Source organism: Myxine glutinosa, chromosome 1, assembly GCF_964187855.1.
Source record: "Myxine glutinosa chromosome 1, kmMyxGlut1.1, whole genome shotgun sequence".
Classification (NCBI taxonomy): domain Eukaryota; kingdom Metazoa; phylum Chordata; class Myxini; order Myxiniformes; family Myxinidae; genus Myxine; species Myxine glutinosa.
This window is the reverse complement of record NC_136261.1, coordinates 167,721,442-167,748,692: the sequence shown is the minus strand read 5'-3', so window position 1 is coordinate 167,748,692 and position 27,251 is coordinate 167,721,442. Positions and strand designations below refer to the sequence as shown.

The window sequence follows — 27,251 nt, the reverse complement described above, 5'->3', positions numbered from 1 at the left end:
ACTGGTTGTTCTGCTTTTGGTTGTTCAAACCAATCTGGGAAATATAAGATGTATAGATTTCCAAGTGATAAAGTCAGAAGACAAATTTGGGACATTTTTGGGAAATTAAACAAGTTATGGTGAATACGACGTCTTATCTGTGCTTTTCCATATCTGTTCGACTAGACGAACCGTGCACACTGCAGGTATTTTTAAAAGTTTTTTCTCTGTTTAATTACGGCTTGGCGCAGTCGAAAATTAAGTGTTAATTAAGTCGCCAGCTATGAAACATATTAATCGATCAGGCAATATCCATCAGAGTTCTGGGCAAGGGTGTAGTAATAAATGAACGTTTCAATCTTACGAGATGCCGATGACGTTTTCCTTATGTCAGAGACAGAAGCTGACTTGCAGCTTGTTAAATCATTACAATGGAAATTGAATATAAATGTCGATAAAACTAAAGTTATACACTATAGAAATATGGCAATACCACGTACAGAATTTGTTTTAAGTGTGTTAGACTATATGTCGGCTGGAAGTCCTACACCGGAATTGCTCTCGGCACCCTTTAAAAAATATTGGATATGCCCACACTCCTTTCTAAAAGTTATTAAAATTCAGAGAACGACAGCATTGGTTTGTCTTACTTATAATGTTAGCTCTTATATGCAGTGTTGGCTTGTAATATGCATTGCCATACCACTTTTAATATCACCACACAGCTCTTTTTAACGGCAATAGCTGAGTTTTTGACAAAACAAATATCACCTGTATGTAATAATAAGACTAAATATGTGTAGTAAAATTTTTTTTAGCAGGTTTAGAATATATCACCCCATATCGCGAATGTACATGTATATCTAATCCGACACACTTAGACACAAAATGGCGTCCAAATTTGAGTTGACACAACTCTCTATATACAGGGACTCTAGACTCAACTAAAACTGCTGTCATTAAGCTGTGTCTTGTGCGTCAAGCATGATGTCCTTTGAATGGCGGATAAAGCTGGTTATCCCATGTACAATTTGCTTGGATGTTGTAGATACAACATTATTTGACAGAGTAGGTCATTGTGTTCTAGAAGAGCGGACAACTTTACAGCTTGAGCTTAGTAGTATATTTAGTAGCACTATCTCTATTTTACGACAGAGAATTTGCTTCATCTGCTTACTGAATCAGATTATTGGATACTTTTGTGTCATCCATTTTGTTTTTCATCATGCAGTGAGTGAGTAGAAGGTAAATGGATTTAAAATGCAGGAAATTCCATTCGTTGTTTTCTGCCAGGTATACAAATAGTTCCTACTAATAGCTTCATCAAAAACCATTAATACCACCATAATGCTGGTGGCTTTCTCCACACAAGACAATTCAATGAAGTGAAGATTGCAATGTAGGTGGAGGTGGGGTGGAGGTGGTTGACTAACTGGTCTGGAAGGTTCTGCGGACCGAATGCAAGGAACTACGTCTTGGCCGGAATGCTAAGGAACTACCGTATGTATGTCTGTGGCCTCCAGATTGGCTGGCACTAAGAAGGGCCATCTCACAGACGTCATGTTCACCTATAAAAACCTAACAGGGAAGGTGTTTGGAATGCAAGCGTTTGGATGGAACCAGGGACATTAGAGTTCAGTCGCGCTAACGATCACGTGGTCCTGGAACAGCACGCTGTCAAGGCGGTGATCTGTGTGCAGTTTTTACCTCTGCATTGGGATTCTTGGAAGACATTGAGTTAGTATCCCATGTGCATGGGTGAAGCAGCCAGAAAGCAGAACTTTAAAAAGTTTTTTGGAAGAACCCCAACCTGTGCTGCATCACTCGCTTCCATCAGCCAAGCCTAAATATACCGTTTCAAAACCTTACAGACCGCAAAAATCTTAATAAGAGGCTTAAGAAAATAACTCCCAACATCATTCTTCGTTTGCCTGGTGTTGGCTTAGCGGTTAGGGTGCCGGCTTGGGATCCTAGGATCCTGGGTTCGAATCCCGGTCGATCGCTGAATTAACGCCAGGGGGGTTGACTCAGCCTGTCATCCTTCCGAGGTCGGCATATTGAGTACCAGCTTGCTGGGATGAATGATCCCGGTGTGTACCCCGGTTTAGAATAGGTACACCGTATCCCTGCGCATCGTAAGAGCGTGACCAAGGGTTGGCGTCAGGAAGAGCATCCGGCCATAAAAACATTGCCTCAAACAGGGAACCATGATTGTCATGGGGCCCGCAAGGCTAACCCCCGCTCTAGCGGGTCAAATGGCCTTAAAACGATCATTCATTCATTCATTCATCATTCTTCGTTTGGTGTTCATCCATCGATATCATGTACTTCCATGTCCATATTTCACTGTGCAGAGATATATTGGAAAACGAATTTCTCTTTATGATCACATAATGGAGTGAAAAATGTTTTCCGTTAATTTGTAGCAGTTAACATTAACATATGATGAATTTGAATGGATAGAAGAAGTAAGAAAGAACCGCCTTTAGAGGTCGTTTCCCGCAAAGAGCCGGGGTTGGCCTTTTTCCGGGCACCGTATGAACTTGAATGGATAATTGTAAACAATTGCCATTGTAAATACGTGTCAGATTTAAATAAATTTGTTTATTACAATTTTTGCATTAAGATGATAATCCAAGACTTGGTTCCTTTCATTCGGTCCGCAAAAATTCCATTGTGACATCCATCCAGAAGAGGAGGGATTTTCAAAGAATTTTTTTTCCAAAACATTTTAAATGAACCGCGTTTACACCTGTCTCATTTTTAGAATTACCAAACGATACTTCCAACAATAAATTTAATCACATTTATTTATTCGATTGGGATAGATGAGATGTTTTTCCATTCCACAATATAACTGCCATGGTTGGACAGCAACATTCCCACAATGTTATTCCACAATGCAATTGCAGATGAAACCAGAACGGCACTCGGTAGAGAGCATACCTCCCCCTGGTTGGCCATCTCACTCAATGGTGAAGAATCACTTAAAAATTATATAAGCTGGATCCAGATCTTCACCAAAATTGAATCGATTCTTCCTTGTCTCACACACAACATATCCAACAAGTTTCGTCCAAATCCATGCATAACGTTTTGAGATATCCTGTTATGTGTCGTTTTTGGCCCGATCTGCCAATGGTGAAGAATCACATAAAAATTTCTAGTAGCCGGATCCGAATCCGTATCTTCACCAAAATCTAATCATTTCGTCCTCGTCACATACGCTACATCTCTGCCAAATTTCGTCCGAATCCGTCCAAAACTTTTGGAGATATCCTATTCACAAACAGACAGGAAATTACCAAACAGACAGGCAGACAGGGATGAAAATGTCCTCCGTCCACCTTTGTTTGATGGCACTGGCAGAGGTAATAATCACAACAGAAAGTGATTCTCTGTAGGACGATAAAAGTATCGGTGCCGATTATTGTGTGGCAAATCCTTGGCTCCTGGGAAAGAATTATCATATTCCAAGTGTATAGAAACAAAAGTCATAGCTTTGTGAAGGCTACTCCATGCAGCACATTGCAGTCCGACTTCATGCTTCATGAGGAGCTGTGCGCATGAAGAGGATGATACATGAAACTGGTCCCGTTAAAAATAGAAACGCTCGAAGAAGGAAGCCACAAATCTCGAAAATGAAGCTACATGACTCAGCGTATGTTCTTCATGTGATAGACGACAATACAGTAGAGATGTTGCTGAAGAAGATTCAAGAACAGTAACATATATATTTAGGCAAAGTTGTCTCATGGATGTGCAGCTGCCTGAAACCAAACGAAAAGGATGAAATGGGCAGGAGAAATGAAACAATGCGACATAATCAAACCTAGAAGAAGGCAATCTTTGCAGACAACTCCAAGTTTTAACCTGTTTGGTGATTAATTATAGTTTGTTTTGAAGGCAGAATGGGGAGATATACAACAGTCAGTGTGCCACAGCTACAGTGAAGGGTGGGGGTGGAACAATGCAAGTTTGGAGCTGCATCTCACTTAAGGATGTAAAGATTTACATAAAATTGAAAGTACACTGAATGCCAACAGGAACAGACATGTTCTGCTTAATCATTCCATCCTCTGAAAGGAACACATCTCATTCGTTGGGAGTTCATCTTCCAACATGAGAATGAATCCAACTCTCCAAGCAAACAGCAAATGTGGTGAAAACGTATCTGAAATGTAAAGAAACTGATGGGACAATCAAAAGAAGCCATGACCTGTAAACAGTCCTGAAATGAACATCATTCAAGCTACATGGAGTAATAGAAATACTGTGAAAGTCCAATGGTAACCAAACACCTTGGTTGAACTGCAAAAAGTGAGCCAGGATACTTGGAACAACATTCGACAGTCATACAATGAATGAAACACTGTATGGGAGAAGGAAAACAAGGTGTCATGCTCTATATACAGTCACGTGAAAAAGTAAGTACACCCCATGTAAAGTTTTGACTTTTTCAACATGTTTCAACACACAGCTATTTGATCTTCATTTCAACAATATTGATAGACAAAGGTGATATAATGAAACAAATATGATGAAACATTTACATTTTGTAGTCCATTGTATAATTTAAATAAACATAAATGCAAATTTCGCATGTGGAAAAAGTAAGTACACCCTGACATTTATCACTACTTCAACTACCTAAAATTAGATTCAGGTGCACCAGCTCAGGTGCAAATGATTAGAACATCGTTAGAGAGGATCTTGGAGGAACCTTTCTTATTTAAACCTCAGACATTTAGTTTGGTTTGCTCTTTGTTGTTGAAGTGTGCGGCGTCACCATGCCTAGATCAAAATAGCTCTCTGAGGCCTTCAGAAAGAAGGTTATAGATGCCTACGAGTCTGGGATGGGATTTAAAAAGATCTCCAAACAATTTGAAATCAATCATTCGACTGTCCGGAAGATCAACTACAAGTGGAGAAGATTCCAAACAACTGCCAACTTGTTCAGGCCAGGCCGCCCCAGCAAGTTCAGCCCGAGAGCAGACCGCAAGATGCTGAAAGAAGTCTCTAAGAACCCCAGAATGTCATCACAGGACCTACAGGTAGCTCTTGCCACTGTTGATGTCAAAGTGCATGAGTCTACCATTAGAAAGAGGCTGCACAAATTTGATGTACATGGGAGGTGTGCCAGGAGGAAACCTTTGCTGTCCAGAAAGAACATCAGGGTAACACTAAAGTTTGCCACTGAAAACGTAGGCAAAGACCAGCACTTCTGGAACAATGTGCTCTGGACAGATGAGTCAAAGGTAGAGCTATTTGGCCACAGTACCAGAAGACATGTTTGGCGAAAACCAAAGACAGCATTTGACCACAAGAACCTGATACTAACTGTAAAGCATGGTGGTGGAAATATTATGGTTTGGGGCAGCTTTGCTGCATCACGGCCTGGACAGCTCACCATCACAGAATCCACTATTAATTCTTCATTGTACCAGAGGGTGCTTGAGGATAATGTGAGGCCATCTGTCGGAGAGTTGAAGCTCAACCGATGGTGGACCTTGCAACATGACAATGACCCTAAACATACCAGTAAATCCACCAAGGAATTGCTGAAAAGAAAGAAATGGAGGGTTCTGGAATGGCCAAGTCAAAGCCCGGATCTAAATCCCATCGTGATGTTGTGGGGGAATTTGAAACGAGCTGTGCATGCAAGAAACCCCTCAAACATCGCACAGCTGAAAGAATTCTGCATGGAGGAGTGGGCAAAAATTTCTCCCAGTCGATGTCAGAGACTGGTAGACAGTTATAAGAAACGCCTACTTGAGGTTGTTTCTGCCAAAGGCCAAAAGGGGCAATACCACCTATTACAGCCAAGGGTGTACTTACTTTTTCCACATGCGAAATTTGCATTTATGTTTATTTAAATTATACAATGGACTTCAAAATGTAAATGTTTCATGATATTTGTTATATTTTATCACCTTTATCTATCAATATTGTTGAAATGAAGATCAAATAGCTGTATGTTGAAATATGTTGAAAAAGTCTAAACTTTACATGGGGTGTACTTACTTTTTCATGTGACCTTTAAAGCAAAGGCCTCACACACCAAACGCCAACACACTGTGGAACGTATTCTTTTTGTTTTACTGTAATAATGCATTGTGTATGTATTATATACTTTAGGGTGGTCCAAAAATATGACGATTGGATTTTCATTTCTCAACAAGCCTGCCCCTATTCCTATTGAAGAAATTAGTTTGCGGTGAAAATTTGAGCTTGATTGGACAATATTTAGAGGTTGCTCAAAATGTTGACAAATTTTAATGAATAATAAGATACAGAAATTTTAGCATCATACATCAATTCATAGATAATTATCTATTTTCAATTACTCAAATTATTTATTATTGTTGGCTTGCACTTGTCTTCAATGGTATGACCAAGAGATTGTGCAAAAGCACTGGCCACAAACATAGCACGCCGATCTGAGAGATTTACTCTGTCCAGAGTTTCCACTATTGCTGGAGTGATCACCTTGATGGGAGCCTTTTTCGCCTGTTTGTCAGAAGATGGACTTTGGAGTTTGAATTCATTGTCCCCTGAATCGGAGCTTTCAATCTCAGACTCATCATCATCATCAACCACAGCCGATGTTGATGGAACAGATTGCATTGCTGTTAGAGTCTCAGCAGCATGTTTCTTCTTTCTTTTATCTTCATTCTCAAGCCTGATACACTTTCTGTTCTCCTTCACTGCCAGAATGTTGTCCACAGATCCCATACGTAAACTTGAGGGATCCTCACGCTGCATGATAAGGAATGCTTTGTCTTCTTCATTTGTCATTTTCTCAAGCGCATCATTTGGTGAGATATCGAAGAGGGATTGAAGATCATCTTTGAACATCTGCTCCTTCACTCTATAGTTTTCGAATGTCTTGGTTCTATTTTTCTTTACCAATTTGTAGGCATCATACAACTTCAAAAGTTGGTGCTCACAGGAATCTACTCTCTGCACTGGAATTCGTGCTTTCTCCCAGTATGCACACACAGCTTGTATACTAAGTTTGGCACTTTCACAAACTGTATGGTGTTCTTGTATGTGATGGTACACCATTTTCTGCAATGTTTGTCCTTTGGTTGGTAGTCCCCCACATATTATTTCCTTTTCAGACTTGCCCAGCAACCAAACTGTGGAAGAGCTGCGAGTTTCTGCCATCTGAAAAAAACAGGATAAATTAAAAATGTTATTTTTTGAGCAACCTCTAAATAAGTTCCAGTTGACCTCATATTTGGTTCATATGATCTTTATAAACATAGGAATAAGGGCAGCCTTGTGGAGCATGGATTTTTAATACTATTAAATATTACATATATCTGTGAACCACCCTAATATACATCTCTCAGTTTGATTTACTCATTATTTGTGCATATCTGTGAGTTTTTCTATGACTTTTTAAAATACAGTGCAGTGTTTTTTTAATAATCATGTTTTATCTGCTTGGGTGGTGACAAACACTGTGGTGACGATGACATCCATGCAAATTTTAACTGCCACTCAGACACAATGCCTGTGTCAAAACAAGCATCCAAATAATTAATTTGCGAAGGCAGTCAGGAGTATCGTAAATTAAATGCTACTAGCAATGGTACCCGCCCTACTTCAATTGGGAGGCCCAAATGAAAAGGCAAAATATCAGAAATTGAAGGCTTTTTTATTTTAAACGATTTATATAAACATCCGTTAAATCATATCACATGCAAATCATCAAAATCTAAACAGTATTTGTAGAATTTCAATAAAAGCCGCATCACTGTTCATATCGGTAAATATTATTCTGGTCCCATCGTGTTTGGAAAAACTGGAAAAACGGGAAAATTGGAAATTGGAAAAACAATTTAGCCTATTTTACTCCAGGGGGTCCCAGGATTACCGATCCAAAATTTTCGTTGCGATCGGTTCAGCCGTTTTTGCGGTACCTGGGAACAGACAGACAGGCAGACATTTGGTGAATTACAGTAAGGTGACTTATTTGCGCTCCCAAATGGGCGAACCAGCGGATGGAGCATTGCAGTGTCAATGATTCAACCTGAACGGCGACATGGTATGTCAGCACCAATGCTAGAGAGTAAGGGGAGACCCAAAATGTGAACTAGTTACTGCCAAGTGGCCGTCGTCAGCACATTGTGGCCACTGGACGTTTGAGACATCCAATCATCGGGACGGAATCAGGATTTCCTGACGTCACATTTTGTTTATATACAAGGCCAAGGTTGAACGGACAGTGGAGGAGCGGGGCACAAATTGAGCACAACGCACAAGGGAATGAATAAGCAGGAAAATAAGAGAGAAAGGAGTAGAGGAAGCACTGAAACCATCAAGTAAGATGGTTGGGTTAGCAATGGATGGAGCTAAAAAAGATCATGGGTCAGGATGGGGATGGCTGTGAACTGGGTTGAAGCCCTGCAGAGAAGAGTGGAAAAGAATGGCCTCTGGAAGGCGATTCCATAGATAGAAGAAGCGAGGAACAAAGGGGTTCAGGTGTGCAGTGAACCTGGATTCTGGAAGTTTATCCAAGATTATCTTACTGGAAGAATGTATGCATTTTGGAGTTTCTGGGTGGAGGAGGGGCAGAGGATGTAAGGACTGAGAGAGCAGAGGAAGCAATATCAGAGAAGAGGTGTTAAAAAAACAGATTGGCCACTGAGTTTTCTGTATTGTCAGAACAGCAGAATTTGTGCTTGGGCCTCATCACAGGAGATTCTAATAATTTTGAGAGCTTGAGATTCCACAGAATCAAGGAAAGAGAGATGTCATGCTAGAGCACCAGCTAGAGTGGAGAACAGTACTCCATTGAGCAATGAATAAAGGCCTTGGAGACTGTGAGCATCTCTGATTTTTCCAAGGAAAGACTTGGGTCAGCAGAGAATACTCTTCAGAGGCCAGCTTCAATATATTGTTGACCCGCCAGGAGAGGTCACCTCTGATGGTAAAGCTGAGACGTTCAAGTGACTGAACCTCTTCCAGTGGCTGCCCACATGGAAATAGGTAAGTGGGTTAATTTTGCAATCATTCCGTAATGACAGAGTGAGACAGTGAGATGTTCCATGATTGAATGACATGTTCCATTTATCATACCAGCATCTAATCAATTCCAGATCAGCAGAGAGTGGTGCAGCTGGAGTCTGCATAGGATGGGGGTGGGCTACTGCATGACACGATGCAGAGCTGTCTGCAAAAAGAAAAAGAAAGTTTTTTTGTTTAGAGCATCACAGAAGTCGTTTCCATAGACGAGGAACAAGATTGGACCCAAGACATTACCTTGGGGGAATTTCAGCCTCCACAGATAGAGAGGGGATGAGAGGCTTCCCTTGATAGAAAATGCTGAATGTGTGAGTGGAAGAAATGAGAAATCCAGGAATGAAGGTGGCCTTGTATGCCTGATGCTGATCCCTTGATTGAGATTTAGGGCTTCCAACCATTGCTGAGAGAGAAGCAGGAGTTGACTGACTGGGATGGAACACAAACTGATGGTCAGAGATCAGGCTGTTTGAAAACTGGAGAGACTTGATACCAGCAGAAATGATAGTTTCCATGACTTTGCCGGTAATTTGAAGTAGGCTCAATTATCTTTTGTTGACAGCAACTGCTTTTTGCACTGTTCTTTGAGACGCAAGTGATGTTTGCTGATTTCTAGACCAATGGGAGGTGGCTCAAGACAAAAGACAGACTGGTTAGACCAGACAAGAAGAAAGCATGAATGGCAGAGCAGAAATTTATGGGCACTGATGCCATCTGGTCCCATCGCTGAATATATATACAGACTTGGCATTTAATATGGAATTTTTTTTTGTGGGAGTGAACTTACTTTTCAAGATGACTTACAACCAAAAGTTCTTTGGAATTATGTTGAAATTATTCTAGATTTTGTTAATGTGACCTTCAAAGAAACAAAAACCACATTTGACATTTCAAAGCAAATAAATTGATCCTTGAAAGTGATGTAAACTGATATCGAACTCAATTCATGGACAGTACTGTGTTAAACTTCTGAACGTTTTCCAGAAGTATCTCTTTATTTTGCACATTAGCCAAAAAAATTTTCAACGAAAACAAAAGCTAAATTATGACTGGGATTACGGACAGTAAAATTACAGTTTAGTACTTCGTGTAACCCCCACGAGCATTCAGGAGAGCATGTACATGTCGAGGCATGCTGTTCACGAGATTTGCTAAGGTTTGGACAGGAATCGCTTGCCATGCAGTGACAATAGTCTGCTGCAATTCACGCACAGAGGTTGGCTGCTGATCCAAGTTGTCGATTTGACGCGTTAATTCTGCCCACAAGTTCTCTATCGGATTCATATCCGGGGACATGGCAGGCCACTCCATATGCTCTACACCACGGTCAGCAAGAAAGTGTTGGATCATGCGAGCACGATGAGGCCGTGCATTGTCATCTTGGAGACAAAGTTTCCTCGAAAGGCTGCACGAGCAAATGGAAGCAATGTTTCTTCCAGAATGACCCTGTACTTGAACTGGTTCAGGTTTCCATTCAGAACAACCAGGTCAGTTTTGCCCCCTGCATGAAAAGCAGCCCAAGCGGTCACCCCACCACCTCCAGCTTCGACTCTTGGCACTATACAATCTTCATTGTGGGCTTCATGCACTTGTCTGTGCACTCGGACGTGGCCGTCTTGACGATAGACCAGAAATCTAGACTCGTCACTGAAGGTCATGTGATTCCAGTGTCCTGGCTGCCATTGACGGTGCTCTCTGGCCCACTGCAATCGGCGCTGGCTGTGTTGTCTGGTCAGGCGTGGCTTTCTCAGGGGATGCCTGGCACGATAGCCTGCTTGAACCAGTCGTTGGTTGACTAGCCTTCTGGATACAGGCAGATTTGTCAGTTGCTGCCACTCACCCCTAAGCCGATTAGCTGACTTGGTACGGCCATTGCAGACTAACCGGTGCAGCTGGCAATCATCTCTCCTTGTGGTTCTGTGTGGACGTCCTGGCCTCGGTATTGGAGTAGGGACACCCCTCTGAGTATTTCGTTTCAGGATCTTTGACACCTGACCTTGAGTGATGCCATACTGCCGAGCAATAGCACGCTGTTTCATGCCAGAATTTCGTAAAGCCACCACTCCATGACAAACAGCATTGTCAAGTTGACGGACCCTCTCCAGAGGAAGCGGCAATAACTTTTGTAGATGTGCAGCAGTTGTTTTCCACGAATACAGAATGCAACAACCCTTATATACCCGATTGTGAAGCCAATCGTCAAATGTACCTGTCCTTACATTTTGTCACGCCACCTGTGATATAATCCTGTTATTGACTTCTTGCTGCGAAAGACAATCAGTGACATGGTTCTTTCAACAAAGACATCACCGAAGGGTAAAGGAAACTCACCAGATTGATATACTGAGTTCAGAAAGTAAACCCAAGTAAAGAAAAAATATATATTCCATATTAAATGCCAAGTCTGTATATACATACATATGTCTCTTTGGATCTATCTCTTGCTTTTGATACAGTCTGGCATCCCACCTTGCTCTCAAACCTCTCTGCCTATGGAATCCAAGGCCAACTCCACACATGCCTTACTTACTTCCTCTACTCTAGTAGTCAACGCCTGGATATCAACAGGATCATATAATCTCTGCCTGTCAAGGTAGTGTTCTGGGCCCAGTCATTTTCCTGATCTTCATCAATGATCTCTGGCTCTCTGGAAATCCTCTTTATCTATTTGTTAATGACTCCACACTTTGCCATGACCTCCGTCATCTTTCAGACAAATCTCACACTCTCACTATCTCTCTCTGAAAGGACTGTCTGGCAAACCTCTCCCCTCCACCCCCATCTACTTTCTTTACAATCCTCTTGAGGAAGTTCAGTCATTCAAAATCCTCGGTCTCACTATCAGCCACGCTCTTTCTTAGGCAAACCATATTTCAATGTTGGCCTCCAAAGGCATCCGTCAATTGGGCATCCTTGGCACACGTGAACTCCTATCCACCAACAATGCCTTCATCTGCAGCTTGATGGAGTTCTGCTCTCCCCTCTGGGCTAGCTCCCCTGCCTCACATCCTACCCAGCTTGATGCCATGGAAACCAAGACCTTGAAGATGATTTTAATCTCCCTGATGAAACTGAGTCTATAGGCTTATAACTTTGCCATCGCAGACATGTCGGTGGTTGCTTTGTCTTCTACCTGCACCCTCTGCTCTTTCCGTATTTTGTTCCCTCAGGTTTGCACAGGGTTCACATGGTCCACTATCAACCCTTTTCTGGTTTCACTACCTAAATCCAGGATCACTGCTCACCTCCATTCATTTGTTCCTCTTTTGTCCTGCCTGTGGGATAAACTTCCACATTCTCTTCAATCTCATTCTTCCCTCCAGGTCTTCAAAACAACTGTTCACCACCATCTCAGATCATTGCAAATCCAAAACCATGATCTTTTCTACTCTCGTTAACCCAACCCAAATCGCTCCTCCAAATTTTCCAGTTTTTCCATCTTGAAGTTTCCTTCTCAATGCCTGCATGTTTTGCATCCTGTTTTTGTCTGTTACGTCCTGATCCGTTCAGTGTACTAGCTCTTCCACGAGCCTCAACTATGAAAATAAAACAAAAAAAGTCAATGGGATGGAAGGGGAAGTTGCCCATAGAGGTATCTGATGGAGAAAGGGAAGGAAAGGCTTTGGGTGGACCCAGCAGATATGCTGGAGTAAGGCAGGAAGAAATGGCAATGAGGCAGATCGTCCAAAAAAAGGCTTGAGGGTAAGAGGAGGAGAGAAGGTTTGTGAAGCAGTTGGGCAGGCGCAATCGGGGCATGGACATGATGGGAGGGTGTGCTTTGTATATTTTTATTGTTAGGGATGTTTAACAGGCATTGTAAGTTTGATGAAGGTGATTGTTTTGAACATTTCACTTGTATGTTACATCATATTTGATCAGCAGATTTGTTTTGTTTGAGTAGGTAGGTATGTTTTTACCTGTGCTTGTAAATTTGGTTAATAGTTTTAAATTTATTTTTACAGGGGGGTAATTTTGCCAGGGGTATCTTGTCGCACCTTATACAACTCGTGATTAGAAAACGTCAAACATATGCAAAAATGATACTTATCAACCCAAATTTAACCGGTTCTTTAAAAATACAACTGCACATGAACTTTGAGTAAAACTCCTCAATATTTAATGAAAATGCAGTGACAATCTTAAACCGCTTATCTTACACACAATTTTACGAGAGCATCTGTGAAACAGAACAAGGCCAGGAAAGGTCTAGAGAAGGGAGTTTTGAAAGCACTTGAACCAAACAACACTATTCATTGGAGAATGTTTGGCCGCATTTCCAAGCTGGCCTCCAAAGCCAGTCACCATCTGGGCATCCTCCGTCGTGCGAAGTCCTTTCTGGGAACTTCTGACCTCCTCACCACATACAAAGCTTTCATCCCCAGTTCAATGGAATACTGCTCTCCCCTCTGGGCCGGTGCTCCTGTCTCACACCGAGCTCAGCTTCACGCTGTTGAAAGCAAAGCTTTCAGAATCATTGGAATCTCCCGCGATGAAGCTGATTCTGAGGGTCTCACTCTCACCGCAGGCAGGTTGCTGGGCTTTCTATCTTCTACCGACACCTCTCCGGCCAGGCTCCACCAGCTCTGTCTGTGCTCTGTCCCCCAACTATTCCTGCAGGACGCACAAGGTGTGCCAGCAACCCTCTTTTGGTGAAACTGCCAAAATAAAGACTCTGCTCACATTCACTCTTTCATTCCTCTTTTCTCCTGCCTCTGGAACAAACTCCCTCACTCTCTTCAATCCCACTCCTCCCTCCAGGTCTTTAAAACAGCTGTTCACCACCATCTCTTATCTTCCCCCATCCAAAACCTTGATCTTTTCTACCCCCGTTAAAACACACCAAATCAACTTCTTTCAATCTCCAACTTCTTTCCTGAAATTTCTAGTAGTGTTAATTTGCTTTATACTATGTACCCCTTCCCTGCCTTACCCCCCCCCCCCCACCACACCGGCCCTCTCCCTTCCACAGATCTACCGATGTCCGTCCTCTACTGTTGTTGTGCTTCTATGCTTTCCTCTCTCTCCCCCTCTTGTCTTCCACTCCCTTTATTACCCTATCCCGAGGAGAAGGTATTGCATTTGAGTCCGTTTGTCTGTTTGTTTGTCTGCACAGAATAAATATGATTTTCTCTTCAACCGTTGGTCTGACCGACAGGACATTTTCACCATAGGTGCAACTCCACCTGTAGAATTTTTAAATGATAATTATGACGTCATAGGTTACCTGGGTCGGCCGCCATCTTGGAAACCGAAATACTTTGCACCTCTATATCTCCGAAAGCACTGAATAGAAAAACTTCAGAAATGGCTCATTGTAAATAACTCTCCATGGGGAATAAAATATGTTAATGATGATGTCATAGGTGCCTCCATTATGACGTCATAATTCGACAAGTACAAAACTTTAACCGATTAAGATGAAATTTATTGAGCGTCATGTAGGCATAAATTGGTGAAGAAAACAAATAATGATCTCATAGGTCACGTGGTTTGGCCGCCATCTTGGAAAAACCAAAAAACGTTGCACCTCTATATCTCCAAAAGCGCTGCATAGAAAAAATTGAGACATGGCTCATTGTAAAGAACTCTCCATGGGGAATAAAATATGTTAATGATGATGTCATAGGTGCCTTCATTATGACGTCATAATTCGACAAGTACAAAACTTCATCCGATCAAGATGAAATTTCTTGAGCGTCATGTAGGCATAAATTGGTGGGAAAAAATAATAATGATGACGTCATCGGCCACGTGGTTCGGCCGCCATATTTCTTTTAACACAAGGGCCTTAAAAACCACTGAAAATACATCCTGGCGAGGGTTTGCCATCTATGATTGCTCTTTCTTGTTTATTGTATGTTTTATGGTTCTGTGCCTGTTTTCATGTGTAAAGTGTTAGCTCTTACACGAGCCTCGACTCTGTATACAAAAAACTAAAATGAAAAAAATTGATTTGTCACGTGCTGGTGGGTACAAATGCCAAGGCTTGAAAACAAATTGGAACAATCTCTCTCCATCAAGACCAGACTGCATTTGGCTGGTAGGTAGTTCTCCTAGAGTTGAACGCACTGTAATGGCATGAGAAAATCCAACTCATGTTATTGCATGCTTTGCAGCCATCTCATTCTCAGGATCCATATCCAGATTACATTGGATGTTGGTGGTCTGAGGAGGCCAGATCCCAGATACACCCTCACACTCCCATTCCCATCTCTTTCTGTTCTTCTTCTTTTTAACGGCCATAATTATTCCGAGGTTATTGTGGAGTTGGCTGGGGAAAGCTTCGCTCAAGTTTTTCATGAATCGGCTCGTTTGGATATGGTTAGGGCAGGAATTTGTAATTTGGCTATCATGGTAGCAACGATAGCTTGGCTACTTTTTGCGAAGGACACCGTGGGATCATTAACGTATACCAACTAATCCCAGCAGATGGGATGCCCAGTCTAACCTCCATTCGAAGGATGGCAAACTCATTAATGAATAATCCTATCTGTGAAATACCAGGATGACAGATTACAGCTGTGCCAAGATTCCAAACCCAGGCTATGCAGATTACAGACAAGTGTGCCTACATCTAGACAATCCTGCCAGCCCCGACATCTGTCTGTTCAAACTTCCAAAATATATGAACAAACCTATATGACTAGTAAAGTAATGTTTCCTAATGGAGAATGATTGGAAGTGCACTCACTTCATATTATTGCAATGTTTAACAGAAGTATAACCTTCCAACCAACTTTGGAAGACAATGTCAGTGTATAAGACAAAAGTGGGCACCTTTGTTCGTCTTCCATAATGAAAATAAGCAAATAAAGCCGAAACATCAAGCATGCCCCTGCTCACCGTGTGACGCCAACCATGCGCCCTGGCATCAGACGTGTGAGGCGATCACGAACTGAGAAAAATGCTGCATGTGGGCCTCCATAGCCCATTGGAACACCAAACCGCTGAGAGCTTCCCAGTACCACATCAACGCCAAATTCACCAGGAGCACGTAGGACACACAGTGCCAACAGATCGGTGATACAGCATGCGAGCGCCTGGTTCAGGGAGGAAGGGATGGTGAGGAATAGTTGAAGGATTTGGAAGGGGCCTGAAATAAAGCATAGTAATAATAATAGTAATAACAATAATAATAAATAATTACAAAAATATGGGATAAACGACAACCTGCATACTTTATCGTTATTTCACAAAAACGCCTCAATATTTATTTTTGGTATTTATAATTCTATTTATTTAGAGAACTGTGGCACTCATGGGAACATAACTTAAAAAGACAAAACAAATCAACACGATGCACAAGAACCGTTCAAAATGCATATGCAAAATAAGGCTTCCAGAAAAGACTTACAATGATAATAATACAAGATGAAATTGAAGCAATGCAAACGAGAACGGCACTCAGTAGAGAGCATACCTCCGCCTGGTTGGCCATATCACTCAGGGGTGAAGAATCACTTAAAAGTTAAATAACGATCCGAATCCATATTCAGATCTTCACCAAAATCGAATCGATTCGTCCTTGTCACACACACAACCTGTCCAACAAGTTTCGTCCAAATCCGTCCATAACTTTTTGAGATATCCTGTTATGTATCGTTTTTGGCCCTATCTTCCAATGGTGAAGAATCACTTTAAAACTTCTACTAGCCGAATCTGAATCCGGAACTTCACCAAAATCGAATCATTTCGTCCTTGTGATATACGCTACATCTCTGTCAAATTTCGTCCGAATCCGGGCACAACGTTTTGAGATATTTTGTTCACAAACAGACAGATGAAAATCACTCAGAGCGACACTTGGCAAAAGAGAACAAAGTAGAATGGCATTTGGTAGAATTGACAATTTTAGAAATTCGGCCTATGTTGACCTTTTGGCTTATGTTGACCTCAAAAATGGTTGGTGGTTGGTTTCACGAAGCTGATATAAAAATCCTTTTCAAATTTCATGTCAATTGGATGAAAATTGAGGATTTTTGAAATTCGAAAAAGTGGTTAACCTTTGGCCTATGTTGACCTTATGACCTATGTTGATCTCAAAAATAGTTGGTGGTTGAATTCAGTTAGCTGATGTGTAAATCCTCTTCAAATTTCAAGTCAATCGGATGAAAATTGAGGATTTTAGAAATTAAAAAAAAAAGTGGTTGACCTTTGGCCTATGTTGACTTTGCGACCTATGTTGACCTCAAAAATAGTTGTTGGTTGAATTCAGTTAACTGATATGTAAATCCCATTCAATTTTCAAATCAATCGGATGAAAATTGAGGATTTTAGAATTTTGAAATTGTTGTTGACCTTTGGACTATATTGATCTTATAGGCCTTTGAAAATGCATTTCCTTCTATAAACGGTAACTTTCATGGAATTGTATTCCCGTTTTTTTTCAACCAAGTCTAAAACCATGTCAGCATTTTTAATATATCTCGGCATTTTCCCGTCTGTTATTTTAGGCGTTGTGTGATATACCATGCCGCGAATTTCAAAAATGTCCCAGCAATTTCCAGCAAATGTGCTTGAATTTTCTCAATTATTGCTGAAACCGAGTCCAAAACCATCGATAAAAATGAAATCAGATGGTGAATTAGAGTCGAGATAAAGGCGTGAGAGAGTCTCAATGGTCTTTATGTTCGAGGCCTGGGAGTGGGTCACACCACACACACACACACACACACACACACACACACACACACACACACACACACACACACACACACACACACACACACACACACACAGGAAAGTGGGTCACACACATCTCGTTTTTTCATTTCTGTTCATCATAATTCTGTCTCTCTCTTATTCACACAAACACACACACACACACACACACACACACACACACACACACACACACACACACAGACACACACACACACAGGAGTGGGTCACACACATCTGGTTATTTTCATTTTAGACCACGGATTTCTGAGAAATGTGAATGTCAGGTGCATTTTTGGGTAAAAGTTGGGAACCTCACCTTTTAACATAATTAGGGTATGCTGAATTCGACTAACCCGGTTCCCAAGCCGAATTCCGAGTTTTTGACATTCTAATTAGCATAAAGAAAATGGACACCAAATTGCCTTTTTTGGACAATTTCTTTGAATGAATATGAATGAATGATCGTTTTAAGGCCATTTTTCCCCTAGAGTGGGGGTTGGCCTTGCGGGCCCCATGACCTCATGGTTCCCTTTTTGAGGCAATGTTTTTATGGCCGGATGCCCTTCCTGACGCCAACCCTTAGTCGCCTCTTCGATGCGCAGTGATACGGTGTACCTATTCTAAATCGGGGTACACACCGGATCATTCATCCCAGCAAGCTGGTACTCAATATGCCGACCTCGGAAGGATGACAGGCTGAATCAACTGCCCTGGTGTTAATTCAGCGATCGACCAGGATTCGAATTCAGGATCCTAGGATCCCAAGCCTGCACCCTAACCGCTAAGCCAACACCAGTCTTGAAATTTCTTTGAACGAGCATTTATATATAATGTATATACATGCAGCTATTTTACTTTAACTTTACAACTTTTACCCCAAAATGCACCTAGAAGCTTATACATGGCCTTTTTCATAAATATGTCTCGTCTATATTATGGTTGGCGACATATTGAAAGAGACATTCAAACTGATATTGAAATTGGACACTATAAAATGGGAAATGGTTTTAATAAGACAATGTTTCATACAACCATTTATTCTAAAATTAAGTATACATGGCCATGAAGTACAAACTTTCAGGAATGTCACACATGTTGTTTTGCCAAACTACATCAAATTCATACAAGGGGTCTGATCATCACTCTGTTGCTGACAGGCACACATTGATGTGCACCTCAACACTGAATAGCGACATTTGCAGCGTCGAGTCTTGCATTGCTTCTGGCATGCACAACAAATCATCTCGAGGCAACTTTCTGGGATTGGACTCAGTGACATCAGAATAGGCTCTAGTCCTGAATCACCACATTTCCATTCCATTTCCACAGGTACAGGAAGGTCAGGTATGGCACAATGAGCATTTCTCCATACCGTGGCTTGATAGTGCACTCGCATCAAATGGAAATGAAGAGCATCACTTGTCGGTGACATTGCTTCTGGTTTACCAGTCTTGGAGAACAACATATGTCGTGCTGAATCAACAGAGGTTGTTCTGTGCACATTATATATTCTGCAGACGAACGCTTCTGCAGATTTGATTGTCTCCTCTGTGAGTTCACCAATGCCCCAGTTCTTCAGCAGTTTATTCAAAACTCAAAAGAAAACCCTCAAACTTCGGCTTGGGAACCGGGTTAATCGAATTCCGCATACCCTAATTATGTTAAAAAGTGAGGTTCCCAACTTTTACCCAAACATGCATTGAGTCCTCGGCTCTGGAACCAGAAATATATATTTTCAGAAATGCAATACAAGGTGAATATTAAAAACGAAAAAAAAGTTAAATAGCATTGTAATAACGTTTTGGCATGCGTTGGCACATCGTTGAAATGAAGGATTAGTGTGGTTTGAGTTGGGAGGTAATTGTGCAAGAGTACAATAGTATTTTCTTGTTATATAAATGACATAAAGATTTAACTAACATAAAGGAAGCTTCATTATATGCCAAATCTATTCTGGCCAAGGAAATGATTAATTCTGACTGTTAGGAATATTAATTTTTATTCTTATTTTACATGTAGCACACAGCTGGGAGTAGCATCATTGGCTGAGAAGGATATAGCTGTGCCACTGATTCAATGCCTCAGTAGGTTAGGGCAGGCATTTGGAACTTGGCCAGCTCAACCCCCCAATGTCAGTGATTGCTATTCTTTGTGAAGGACAGCGTGGGATCTTTAACGTCCACCGACTAATGCTGGCAGATGAAACGCCCAGTTGAATGTCCATGAGGGACGGCACACACATTGATGTCTCACCGGGCCTGAGACACACCAGAGTGACAGTTTATGTAGCTAGGCCGGCGGTCAAACCCAAGCTCGGCGATTCAGAAGCAAGTGTGCATAGGTGCCATCAGTATAAATTGTTACTTAAAAAAAAAAAAACTGATTCTGTGGCATAATTATTAGAGCATTGGCTATGAGTCTGGGAAGTCGGTAATTCATTCTCCAGCCGAGTCATACCAGAGAGTTTAACAAGATTACATGATGCTTTTTTGCTTGACTTCCAGAATTTAAAGTATAGAGCAATGAAAACACCCATGTATGGGCAATGCCCATACTTAAATGAGAACTTAATTTCATCCTTGTTCTGACTTGAGCCATTTTTAGTAGTTCACACTGAAATAAAAACAATAATACACAGGTAAGTATCCACTACAGACAGATATTAAGGTATTACACAGGTATTACAGAAAACCGTCAAAATATTCACTTCACAGGTCACTATTTTCCTTCACATGTAACTCAGGCTAGCAATAGGTAAGTACACAAATCAATTAACAAATATAATATAAAACAAGGTAATTTACATCTAAAATTATTATCTATTTGTTCCTCAGGTTCCTAATCAAAAACGTACTTACTGGCAATGCCATAAGAAGAGAAGAGAAGATGGATGGATAAGGATTGCCAACCTCCTCAACATCGAGCTTTCAGCAACAAGATGACTACAACTGCCGTCCCAACAGGAAGTTACCAAAATAAAAGCCCTAACTTCAAAATAAAAAACGTCTCTTTTTTCCAGAAGAATAGCAAAATAATCAAAAATTTAATAATAATCAACTGCAAATTGATGTAGGTTAGGGTTATCAGAATTTTTTAAAAACCTCAGATTTGTGTTCTACACACCAAAATACATAATATGAACGAACGTATCTCGATTGATTTACAACAAAAAAAAAGTATGGCCCACCCTAATGGGCATCCATAAGGAAGAGGCAATTCCTCCTTGACTGCTCCGCTGAGTGTGGAGAAAAAAAGCGATGTCATAAAGATGATATTGTTGGTACGTGGAGTGCTCAGGGAAGTGACATTACTTTCCCCAATTTCAGCGGCTGTTTGGTGTGAAAGTCAAGTCTGGTGTCGTCTTCTGAACCTATCGGCATATGTGTGCGTGATTTGTGTCACAGCTCCTCCACGAGCCTGAGCATGTATAAAAAAAAAATGGCTGAAAATCCATTTTTAAAATCACACATTGTACTTACCCCATGCTGATGCGCCTTCTCTACCAGCTGACTGAAATCTTGTACACGGCCCTCTGTATCGGGATACTGAAAGAGTACACCACTCACATCATCAGCCCCAAACTCCATGTCTTCTATCGCCTGTACCTCTGCACGGACACCAATAGACCTGCCAGTTGGATCACACAAATGGAGATGGAAGAAGCAAAAATAAGAAGAGAGTAAGAAACAGAATCATGGAAAGTGGAAACTATTGTGCGACTGTACATAAAGAGTTCTTTATTTATTTATACATATTTATTATTGGATATTATTGGTTGGATTTATTATTACATATGTGACAATGTTGTAAATATAGACAAACTAATCCTGCACTTGTGTATCCCATACATGCCTCTCCCCAACTTGATCATACTCCAATCTCCTCTGATGTCCTTTTTTACATGAGCCTCGACTTTGTAAACAAAAATAAATAGACGGCCCAAAAATTAATTGAATCATGTTATTTTTTACTGTCATTTTATTGTCATTTATTTATTGAATCATGATTTCAAATTACATTACTGTCATTTTAGAATCTTCACGATGAACATTTTTTCCTCAAGATTCCTAAGAGTATCGGGCAATCTAAAGGAATGTTTGGCAATTTTAAAGAAGTTCTTTAAAAGAGTTGAAGGGGTTTCATTACTCAAGATTCCTTTTTACTCCTCATTGTTTCTGCATAAATAGATGGCCAAGTTTCTTCTTGACAATAACTTACATGACAGACAAAAGGAACAATTTCTCCAAAAGCAGAATCAATGCAGGCAGGTACAAGTGACATTAAGCATCTGAAAATATCAAAATTAGAATGTGTGCATGCCACGGCTATAATCCTAACCTTGCACGTGTCTGCACCACGGCGATAGTCTGTGGATGGCAGTGGGAGTCCATGAGAAACTTATTTCGTTTGTTATGCCTGCAAATGGGGTTGGAGGGGAATTGGGATACAGAGAGAGGTTTAGCTTGTTAGAATAAACGCCCAAACCATGTGACACAGGTACAAGGATTCAATTCTTCACTATGTTGCCTTTCATCAACTATTTTTTTCAATCAATGCCTTTCGCATCCTCATATCCAACAGAGCAAGTGTGACTCAAAATAATCTGAAAATTTAAAGCCCATACATGTCCGCTTTGTATTCGGCCTTCTTATTCCTTATGCTAAACCTGACTGGCCTAAATGCCAGTCAATAGAACAAATGTATGTGTATCCAGCCTGTTGCAACAAAAGCGAATAACTCCACATTCAATGGTGAAAGAGCAGCATGTTGGAGCGAGCACAGATATTCTACTGCTTACCTGTGCGATAGGCCCATAGCTTCGGCTGCAGCAGTCCCCTCATCCAGCAGGGAAGCATTAGCGACATTAAGACCAGTCAAGTCACACACCATTGTTTGAAAGTTGAGCAAGCTCTCCAGGCGGCCCTGTGATACTTCCGGTTGATATGGTGTATATTGCGTTACCCTGAGGAGGCACAGAGTGGTTCATTGCAAGGATAATTCAATGGGAGATACACAAAAAGTGTTTTTCTGTTCAGGACTATGGTAATGGTTTCAGCCAAATTAGGGAAAAATAGGTAGGGGTGTATGATAACCACTAACCCCCCCCCCCCCCTCCTATATATATGTATATATGTATATGTATATGTATATATACACTACTGGTCAAAAGTTTCAGAACACCTCAATTTTTCAAGTTATTATTGAAATTTACACAGTTTAATGTCCAGTGAATAACCTGAAATGGTACAAAGGTAAGCAGTAAACTGCCCGAGGTTAAAAAAAAAAGTTTAGGTTAGCAAAAACGTGAAAATAATGTAAATTGCACAGTTATATTGTAAAAAAAAAACAGGCCTTCTTCAGAGAACAAGTAATGCATTAGCGGTTAGGGTGCCGGCTTGGGATCCTAGGATCTGGGGTTAGAATCCCGGTCGATCGCTGAATTAACGCCAGGGGGATTGACTCAGCCTGTCATCCTTCCGAGGTCGGCAAATTGAGTACCAGCTTGCTGGGATGAATGATCACGGTGTGTACCCCGATTCAGAATAGGCACACTGTATCCCTGCGCTTCGTAAGAGCGTGACCAAGGGTTCATAGAATACATAAACCACCACCATTTCATCTGAATCTGTAACTTAAAAAAATAATTAATTAAGTCATTCATCGAATAATTAAATAATTAATAGATTCATTAATTAATCAATAAATCAAAAATACCCTTTACAGCCAAATCACTTGGTCATTGTCATGTCCAAATATCAGCTTCCTAGCTCAAAAGGTGCCTGAGACATTGCCCAGAGGAGAAATAAAATAAATAAATAAATAATAATGAAAATAAATAAATAATAATCGTAAAAAAATGAAATAATTAATCAATTGGCTAATATAACACATAAACCACCACCATATCATCAGAATGTGCAACTAAAAAAACAAAATGTTAGTCATTAATCAAATAATTAAATAATTAATCGATGAATTGATTAATCAATACATCAAAAATATCTTTTACAGCCAAATCACTTTGTCATTGGCATGTCCAAATACCAAATATTATCTTCTTAACTCAAAAGGTGCCTGAGATAATGCCCAGAAGAGAAAGGAAATGTATAAGTACTTAATTAATCGCTAATAATTAAATAAGTCATCAATTAATTGATGAATCAAAAAACAAAAAATACCCTTTTTGAAAAAGTACTTGCTCACTATTGTGCCGAAATTTCAGCTTCCTTGCTCAAAGGATGGCGGAGATATCGCCCGGACAAACAATAAAGAAAACAAGAAAGCAAGAAACCAGAGTGAAAACTGAGTACTCCCTTTCAGCGGGCGTCATTGCCGTGCCCCCTTCGGTGCCCGGCAATGACGTTATGCAGCACCTGGGGATGGCATAGGAAAGGTGCGGTGTACAATATTGCAAATGACACTGTCAAATCCTTAATATCCACCAGAAAATGCTCGCAGAGGTGACACCGAGCGTAACATCTCATCCAGGGTCGGCATCATCGGGGCGCCTTCGCGGGCCATGCCCCCCCAAATTAGTTATTGTGCCCCGCCCCCCACCCGCCCGCTGGCCAAGCCTTTGGCGCCAAACTTTGCGTTTTATGAATTAATTTATATTTATCATATTCAAAGTGAAAACCTTTTCGCTAAATGAAATGAAATAAAAACAAAAATAAGAAAAGAAAGAAACACACCCAAAAATTAAATAACTAAAGTTTGTTGATCATGTTGTTGATCATACCAGTAGGTTGTAGCGGCTGCCGCTGGGGTTTCACAATCGCCTTGCACCTATCAAGGACGCGGAGCGATCACCATGCCGGGCTCGTCCAGGACGCCCGGGCAGGCCCGCGCTCAACTTGCCAGGCCTCGGTCGGGACGCCCGGGCAGGCTCGCCCTCAACTTGCCAGGCCGCAGCCAGGACGCTGGGCCACGCCCCCTGGCGCCGGGCCTGGGCAAACCCCCTGGGTTAATAGATATATATTGCTGACCGATAAACGGGTTTTCAGAGTGCCTGAGTGTTTGATTTCAATAAAGCAACTCAGATGAATTCCAGCTTTTTGTCGCGTCCATTCTTCTGATCGACGTGGGAGCCCCAGCTCCTTCATTGGTGACCCTCGTCTCCACCACCACCGCCGACGTGGCGCAGGCTTTCATCGCCACCTGGGTCGCCCGCTTCGGCGCACCGGCGGACATCTCGTCAGACCGCGGACCACAGTTCACCTCCGAGCTGTGGGGCGCGGTCGCCCGCAACCTGGGGGTCAAGCTCCACCGTACTACGGCCTACCACCCCCAAGCAAACGGGTTGTGCGAGCGATTCCACCGCTCCATGAAGGCCGCGCTCATGGCCGGCCTTCAAGACGGCGGTTGGGCCGACCGGCTGCCGTGGGTCCTTTTGGGCCTTCGCACGGCCCCCAAGGAGGACCTCCAGGCATCCACCGCCGAGCTGGTCTATGGCCAGGTGCTACGCGTCCCGGGCGAATTCGTGCCCGACGCTACCAGTCCCTGGTCCGCAGCTCACCAGCGCTCGGACCTCCAGGAGGCCGCCCGACGGTTTGCCCCCGTGCCGACATCCCACCACGGTGACCCCCGGTCCTACGTCCCCCCAGCACTCCGCACAGCGGAGTATGTTTTTGTGCGTCACGACGCACATCGGTGGCCACTCCAGCCGCCGTACGACGGGCCCTTCCGGGTGCTGCGACGGGACGACAAGTCGTTCGTCATCGACATCGGCGGCAGGTCGGACCGGATTGCAGTGGACCGCCTCAAGCCGGCGCACGTGGACGTCGACCACCCACCACGGGTGGCCCTTCCGCCGCGGCGAGGCCGCCCCCCGTCCACGGGGCCCCCCACTCGACCGCCCACCACCTCACCGGACCCCCTCCCACGACCCGCCAGGGGTCGCTTCGGCCGGGTCATCAGGACCCCCCTCAAGTTGACCCTGCCGGTGCAAGTCGATTCTGGGGGGACGTGTGTAGCGGCTGCCGCTGGGGTTTCACAATCGCCTTGCACCTATCAAGGACGCGGAGCGATCACCATGCCGGGCTCGTCCAGGACGCCCGGGCAGGCCCGCGCTCAACTTGCCAGGCCTCGGTCGGGACGCCCGGGCAGGCTCGCCCTCAACTTGCCAGGCCGCAGCCAGGACGCTGGGCCACGCCCCCTGGCGCCGGGCCTGGGCAAACCCCCTGGGTTAATAGATATATATTGCTGACCGATAAACGGGTTTTCAGAGTGCCTGAGTGTTTGATTTCAATAAAGCAACTCAGATGAATTCCAGCTTTTTGTCGCGTCCATTCTTCTGATCGACGTGGGAGCCCCAGCTCCTTCAAGGTCATATTTGCATGAGGTCACATTTGAGGAAGTAGTATGCTCATTGATCTGGTGCTTGACCTATGACCTACTGGTTTGATTTGTTGTCATTCAACAAATTTGTTGTCATTTTGTTGTCATTTAAGTGCGCGCATAACGTACAGTTAGCATTTGCAAGTTAGACGGCGGGTGGCGCCAAAATGTTTCAGTGAGAGCAAGCAACTATCGGACTGCACTTCGAACAGAAATGGATATAAGAAAATGGCTACATGGTGCTGCTACTTCAAGGCCTCCTCCAGCTCCACCAACGGAAGAGGGAGCAAATGCGCCCAGCACGGCCACCTCTGAAGAGCAAGAGCCTCCTTCTGCGAGCAGCCATGATGCACCTGCTCGCGTAAGGCGTAAGGGCTAGCTGTGGAAGACAACCCATAGTGTGTGTGTGTGTGTAGGTGTGTGTGTGTGTGTGTGTGTGTGTGTGTGTGTGTGTGTGTGTGTGTGTGTGTGTGTGTGTGTGTGTGTGTGTGTGTGTGTGTGTGTGTGTGTGTGAAAGAGAGAGACTTTGCAGCATGTTTTTAAATTGGAACTGGGTTGGTGTGTTGGTTGTTGACGGCAAACTCTTATTATCAAGCATTTACATCATAGATTGAGGTCTCGAACGGCAGTTTGTGCCCCCCCCCCCCCCCCCCCCCCGCGGTTACCCGAATGCCCCCGATTAGATTTGTTCTGACGCCGAGTCTGATCTCATCCAACAAATAGTAAACTCATTGACGAAATACCCTGCTTGAGAAACACCTGGGTGACAGTCGAGTACGTCACTTATGATATATTCTGACAGCTCCTGTTAAGGTGACACAAATGTTTGTAAATCAAATGTTGCTTATTAATTCCAACTTTTTTCCTGTTCAGAATTTGTTTATGCATTCTGTCTCAAATGCAAGTGATCATCACTTGTGCGATTGATGACCTTTCATAACAGGATAAAAGTTATTAAAACATGGTGAGTATCTCAATGCAGCTTGCCACATGCTCGCTTTAAGAGCTGAGTAACGAGAACTCATATTGGCAAATAAAAGAAAAACATTCTCTCCATTCCCACTCATTTTGCCACAATTAAAATCCATCAGAATTTGAAATCATGAATTACAAAATTTAACACAAGTATAATTTGGAAGAAGGCTGCTATTCGTATTCTGTTTTTATTTTTATTTTTTTGCATAACAATATTTATTTGAGTTTGCTGTAGGTTTTCTTTATTTTTCAAATAGTCTGGC

At 42.4% G+C, this 27,251-nt stretch overlaps 1 protein-coding gene across 3 annotated transcripts in view; it reads right to left on the bottom strand.

Annotated features, from left to right (window-relative positions):
- GLDC (glycine decarboxylase) overlaps nt 1–27,251 on the bottom strand; it is a 196,982-nt gene that overhangs the window by 121,035 nt on the left and 48,696 nt on the right. For all 3 annotated transcript variants that reach the window (XM_078779626.1, XM_068121721.2, XM_078779630.1), the window contains 4 exons: nt 22,475–22,639; nt 22,015–22,092; nt 21,156–21,303; nt 15,856–16,052 (listed from right to left, as the gene is read on the bottom strand). In XM_078779626.1, coding sequence (XP_078635752.1) covers nt 15,856–16,052; nt 21,156–21,303; nt 22,015–22,092; nt 22,475–22,639 — 588 coding nt within the window. The remainder of the gene's footprint in view (nt 1–15,855; nt 16,053–21,155; nt 21,304–22,014; nt 22,093–22,474; nt 22,640–27,251) is intronic.